The following is a 6,449-nucleotide window of genomic DNA, read 5'->3' on the forward strand; positions in this document are numbered from 1 at the left end:
AAGCGGGTTCTATGGAGCTGGATCTGGGATTGGCTGCGGATGCGCAGAGGTCGCTTGGAAGCTCGATTTGCTTCCATGGCCGCTTCAGAGAGAGAGAGAGAGAGAGAGTATAGAAAAAAAAAATTTTAAAAGAGAGATAAATTTGAAATGTCTATTTTGCCCTCTGTGTGGGGTTTAAAGTCCGAAAAGTTGGCCCCTATGTCAGCTCCAACTAAGCATACGACGTCATGTTTCGAGCCAAATTCAAATTTTGGACTTAGATGATGTCATTTGAGAGTATAGAGACCACCCAAATTAATTCTCAGAAAGAGGGACCAAACTAATTTTAACCCCAAAATTCAGGGGAGTAAACTGAATTTAATCCAACATAATAATACTCAATCTGGGTTTGAATTCACAAAAAAGAAAAGATAAAGATTAAAAAAAAAGAAAAAGACTAATATGTTTAAAATCTTCTAATAATCTCGTGAAACTAATGCAGAAATTGTCTTTAACATAGTTCACCGTCGCATATAAAAACTTACATGTTCGTATTTACAATCTCATCTCTAAGTATGATGTAGTACACCAAAAATATAAGAACAGATTAAAAATAATATATGCACATTCACGGCGTGTAACTTCTATATATACTACTAATGGAAGGTAATGAAATAGAGTGAACGACATCGGAAACTATACCACTCATCAGCCAAAAAAGAATGATCTCCACCTCGATTCTCTGCTTCACTACCCCAGCAATAGTCGGACGGATATTGGATTATTGGATTCAACTGCACGGTAAGGGAGACAATCTTTCTGTCTATCGAGCTGATCGGGTTTCCTGCAGGTCATAAAATGGAAGCTTAGGAAGAAGCTGATAGTGGAGAACACGGTAAAAGGATACTATTGTCTTGCTGTCTAAGAAAACTTGCTGAAAATATGATACAAGTAATCTACTGATCTACTGTGCATCTCTAAGGCACTATACTAATTGAGTGATTGATAAGTTCCGAGTAATAAGACCATCTGGACCAAGCGGTACCTCTGCTTTAATCTAGACTTGTATGAGGTCACCCAATTGGAGGTAGCCATTTCCCGAGAGTCAGGGTAATGTATTGCCTCAAAAGGAAAGGCATGTGGTATCTCGTTTGCAACTAAAATGTCTATATGTACCAGAGCTCTGTAGTTTTTTCTAGTGTGATGCCTGCAATTTTGTGTGCATTGAACTTGGTTCTTACGAAATTGATACAGCAGCAATTGTGACTCCATGACTTTATGTATAGTGTGTGGCTGTGTGGTTTTTTGCGTGGGATGGATAAGCACGTGATAAAATTAGAGGACTCACTGAACGAAAAGGAAAGTCTTCTGCCTCAAGCATATGAACAATTTGCCCCATTTTTGGCCGCTTATGGACATCTAAATCTATACAGCGGAGACAAACCAACAATGCTCGCTTCAAAGATCTTGGAGGGGGCTGAACTTCTATCAATGGATCTAAAATCTCCTCCCCACGGCGACTTGAAATCATTCCTTTAAACCAATCAACAAGGTTCATCTGATATGCACCAACCAGAACAGTTATCACATGGAATAAGTCCTTTTAGCCAGCAGAAAATGGAAAGTTGATTTTACCTCTCCAGCTGGTCTGGAATAGTCAATTGGGCTTCTTCCTGTAATTATCTCCATAAGTAGAACTCCAAAACTATATACATCACTCCCCTCATTAAGCATACCTGTACTTGCATACTCTGGAGAAACATATCTACAGCAATTATAATAAAGAATCAATACTACATAGTTGAGACATCAAACTGGGTAACGCATTGATGAAACAAGATTTTAGGATTTGAGCAAGAACTAACCCGAATGTTCCCATTACACGTGTAGTCACATAGCTTGACTCAGGTCCCAAGAGTTTGGCCAAACCGAAATCTGATACTCTTGGGTTCCACTTTCTGTCCAGAAGAATGTTACTGGATTTTATATCACGGTGCACCACTTTGGGTTCTAACCCTTCATGTAAATAGGCCAGCCTGTAAGAGGAAAGTTACAAGTAATTGATCTAATGCTGAAAGACAGAAAATAAATGCAGAAGCAATGGATTACAGCTATAGTTGACTGCTAGCTTATAGGGCAAATGAAAAGCATATTGAGGCCACTTATAGCTAGCTTTGCTTTTAAGCATCAGAACAGCTGAACTGAACAAGGAGAAGAGAAAATTGTCACACCCTTTTGCGGTTCCAATGGCTATCTTCATTCTGATATCCCAAGTCAGAGGGCTGACAGGCCCAACATCACCATGCAACCACTGCTCCAAATTCCCATTGTCAATATATTCATATACAAGCATCCTTGAAGTCAATAGAAGTCCCCACGGATATGTTAGAAAACGAGCAAGTTTGGACCTCATTTAATGGAAAGTATGATACTGGAGTTACCTTTGAGCACCCTCTGCACAATAGCCAATTAGACCAACCAAGTTCTTGTGCTTTACTTTTCCTATGGCTTCCACTTCCACCTTAAACTCTGTTTGAGCTTGACCCCTATACATAAGATTACAAGCAAGTAGATTTTGTTAACAAAAACATATATAATTCTAAATATTATGGTTATGTCAACATGCTAGCTCGCATTCATATCAAAGGAATTAGCAAATGTTCTAAATACTACAATGTCCAGTTGAAAACTTATAACCATGTAATTGGACAGGCATTATCTTACCTCCCCTTTTTGTTTAATTTCAGAATTGGAATCTTTTGATGATGAAGTCGCTGTGTCTCACATACATTTTGGTCAATCAAAAGTAGCAACAAGCTACTGTGCACAACATAACATTGAGGCATGAATGGAAGTTTGGAAAGCACAAAGTTCAAATTATATTATATTGTAAATAGTAAAAAGAGAGAAAGAATGAAGAATAAAGTGATTAAAGGTTAAACTAATCATTTTCTTTTCCTAGTACCGCGGAACAAAGGCAGTCACTTTTTCTTTTTAATCAAACAAAGCATATGTTATCTAATCAAACAACAACAGTGCTAATTGTAAAGCCAAATACACAATTACGTGCAAAACAACAATGAGGTGATGTGGCATGCCAAATTAACAATATGACATATCAGATACGTGGCATGAATAACTTAATCTTAATTTTTCTTAGTTTTTGTTAGTGTTATACTAAATTTTGCCCTCTAAATAATTAGACTGTATTAGACCTTATTTGCTCTCTAGATGATTACACTAAGTTTTCGCTAGTACCACAGTTCTTTTTCTTTTTAAACAAACAAAGTATATGTTATCCAATCAAACAACAACAGTGCTAATTGTACAGCCAAATACACAATTACGTGCAAAACAACAATGAGATGATGCAACACACCAAATTAAGCATAGAACATATCAGATACGTGGCACGAACAACTTAATCTTTATTTTTTTCTTAGTTTTTGCAAGTGTTACATTAAATTTTGCTCACTAAATAATTCCACTAAGTTTTTGCTAGTACAGCGGAACAAAGGCAGTCACTTTTTCTTTTTAATCAAACAAAGCATATGTTATCCAATCAAACAACAACATTGCTAATTGTACAGCCAAATACACAATTACGTGCAAAACAACAATGAGATGATGTGACACACCAAATTAACCATATGACATCACATATGTGGCACGAACAACTTAAATCTTTATTTTTTCTTAATTTTCGCAAGTGTTACACTGAATTTTACTCGCTAAATGATTACGCTGTATTAGACCTCATTTTGTCTAGCGATATATTATCTGCTATTTGCCAAGTATTTTTGGTGAACAAAGATTTGAATTTCCATATTCCCTGGTAAATTCCACATCGCAAATTGTGATCTGCCAACTCCAGCCCGCTAATAGAATTGACCCTTCGTTACCAGACGACAGAGCTTAAGCGTTCTCTAAGAAGAGAAGACAAAACAGAGAGTTGACACAGATCCATCATCCAAGGAATAGGTATTTACTTTTCTTTATTCTTGTTTTTTACTTGCAGCAAATATTTGAACGCAGTTTCTAAATCCTTCCCCTACCAAGCTAGAGCTCATGTGCGACTACATAAACTAATCGAATTTTAAAATGTCCAAACATGACAGAACCCAAGAATTATATTACTTCAGACCACAACAAGTAAGAGCATTATTGATACCTGCTGCACCCACACAGCTTCGATCTAAGAAAATGTCACCGTCTTAATCAACCAATCCAAGAAAATATGAATTTCGTAGAGAAAGAAAAAAAATGAAAATGAAAATGGCAAAATATCCAAAATAATGTAAAAGCCGACGTACTTGTTATTAAGAAGGTTCTTGACGGCGACAACAGAGCCGTCTTGCAAAGATCCCCGGTAAACGACGCCGTACCCTCCTTCTCCAATCACATTCTCTGGCGAGAATCCACGTGTCGCGGTCTCCAGCTCCCTGAGGCTATACCACCGGCCCCACCCGAACACGTCACTCTCCCCGCTCCTCCTTTTCCCATTTTCCACATCAACCGTCGGTTCAGTCGGTCGCGCTTCCTTCAACTTTTGGTTTCCGATTTTGCCCTCTGCGGCGGCGGCGGCGGCAGGAGGAGGTGAAGGAGAAGGATCCGGACGAGGTTCCTTGATCTCGGCGATCTCTTTGGAGACGAGCGGGATTGAGCCGGAGCTGTGCTTCACGCGGATGCGGCTCTTCCGGCGACGCGAAACCCGATGGGCGCGGACGCAGAGGAAGACAAGGAGGGACACGGCAAGCACGCCGGCGAGGAGGATTGCGATCACGACGTAGAGCTTGAGGTTGAGGAGCTCGGTTTTGGAGGTGAGCTTGTGGGAGAGGGAGGTGTTCGGAGATGGAATCTCATCGCCGGAATCCGACATTGTTTCCGGCGAGGTGGAGGAGTTGGAGGCTTGAGTGAAAATGTGAGAAGGAAGAGAGGAGTGTTTGTTAAAAGGAGGATGAAATGGCTTGAAGTTAAAGTCGAGTAATCGAGTTAGGCCATTTACAGGATTTTGGTGACAGAGAGAGAGAGAGAGAGAGAGAGTGCGGTTTCAACGGACATAAAAAGCGAAAGGTGAAAGTTAAGTCAAAAAATAGAGGGAGAAGTGTTGGATTTTGGGTTTGGTATTGGAGATTATTACGAAGTTGCCATTGTATAGAGATGGGTCAATAATTTAAATAATATTTTGCAACGGAATAATTAAGTGTTTAAGCGTCGAGTTTTTAGTGTCTTAAGTGGGGGAGGGGAGGTTAATAATTTAGTCCACAAGTATGGCGGTAAACTCGAACGGATTGGAGAGGTCAACGGTCAACCCAACCTCAACTAGTAATCTTTTAACTCATATTATAATTGGCTAGTTATTGCAAAGATATATTTGAGATTAGAGGTTAGAGGATCGGACGTGATCGGCTTATCAAATGTATTAATATGACTTTTTATGTGGACTCTAATGTATGATTACGTTCTTCATTTCATTGAATAATGTTATTTTAGATAATATAAATAGATGAATTAGCCTCACAGCTAGATTACATTTTTGCGTACATCATTTTTGAATTGAAAAATAAGATTGTTATTTTATTGAGAAATTTAGTTAAATTGAGATACTCATTTCAGTTGACTGTCATTATTAGTTGCATTTCAAACACTTTTTTTCATGCATTGGACATACAATGATTATCAATTAATTTGGTATGATTTAGATAACAACATGTAGGAAAATGGGGGAGACGGGCTACTAAAGTTTCCATTAATAGGGTTTTCACTGTTGCTTCTATAGAGTTTGCTAGATCTTTGTGATTGTGTAGGGTTGAGGTCTAGAAGTAATGCAAATGGTTTAAATTAGTGCATTGCAAGATCTCTTTTGTTATGTGAACTAACTTTATGGAACAACAGACTAATTTTTTAGCTCAGTGATTAGAACACCCACTACCTATGTACGAAGCCATGCGTTCGAGTCACTATGGGGGCAGGAGTGAAACCCTTTGAATATCTTTAAATTCAACAAAAAATAAAAATAAAAAAACAACATACTAATTTTACATGATAATTTATCACTAAAAACAATCAATATTCATATATAGTTGTCACACACATAATCAATTACTGACAAATTTGCAAGTTTTTTTTAAAATAAGCAATATATTTACAAAGTTGATACATGCATATAGTCTGTCATTACAAGAAACTGATATTTTAATTTCCACACTGTAGTAACTCGAACCGTCTTACATAGTCATTATTGGTAAACTTCCATACCACCATATGCATATGCATGAAGATGTATATATTATATACTAAACGCATGCTACACGTACATAATTAGCAGGTTCCAAGACAGCAAAGATCAACTACTTCGATTCTATTTTTGTGGGATGTTTACTAGCGAAGACACTTCATATAATTCTAAATTAAAAAGATTAGTATTATTTGAGGAGCTAGGTAACACCTCCTTGTCAGTTCCCCTTATA

General features: G+C 37.8%; 1 protein-coding gene across 1 annotated transcript; it reads right to left on the reverse strand.

Moving 5' to 3' along the window:
- Window positions 1-442: 442 nt before the first annotated feature.
- On the reverse strand, window positions 443-5,019 carry LOC112172991 (probable receptor-like serine/threonine-protein kinase At4g34500). The gene is made up of 7 exons (XM_024310528.2): window positions 4,293-5,019; window positions 2,421-2,525; window positions 2,211-2,333; window positions 1,845-2,015; window positions 1,615-1,744; window positions 1,328-1,537; window positions 443-823 (listed from the first exon to the last, which is right to left on the reverse strand). Exons 1-7 carry the CDS (start codon window positions 4,856-4,858, stop codon window positions 803-805), a joined length of 1,326 nt encoding a protein of 441 aa, XP_024166296.1. The 5' UTR covers window positions 4,859-5,019; the 3' UTR covers window positions 443-802.
- Between the last annotated feature and the right edge of the window lie 1,430 nt (window positions 5,020-6,449).

Source organism: Rosa chinensis, chromosome 6 (genome assembly GCF_002994745.2).
Source record: "Rosa chinensis cultivar Old Blush chromosome 6, RchiOBHm-V2, whole genome shotgun sequence".
Taxonomy (NCBI): domain Eukaryota; kingdom Viridiplantae; phylum Streptophyta; class Magnoliopsida; order Rosales; family Rosaceae; genus Rosa; species Rosa chinensis.

What these genes read in the sequence shown, in the direction of transcription:
- LOC112172991 (XM_024310528.2), bottom strand. Translation starts at nt 4,858, where the DNA reads ATGTCGGATTCCGGCGATGAGATTCCATCTCCGAACACCTCCCTCTCC. An exon ending in AAGAACCTTCTTAATAACAA is followed by an intron (nt 2,526 to 4,292) that starts GTACGTCGGCTT and finishes TCTTATGTATAG; the next exon opens with GGGTCAAGCTCAAACAGAGT. An exon ending in TGTGCAGAGGGTGCTCAAAG is followed by an intron (nt 2,334 to 2,420) that starts GTAACTCCAGTA and finishes ATTGACTTCAAG; the next exon opens with GATGCTTGTATATGAATATA.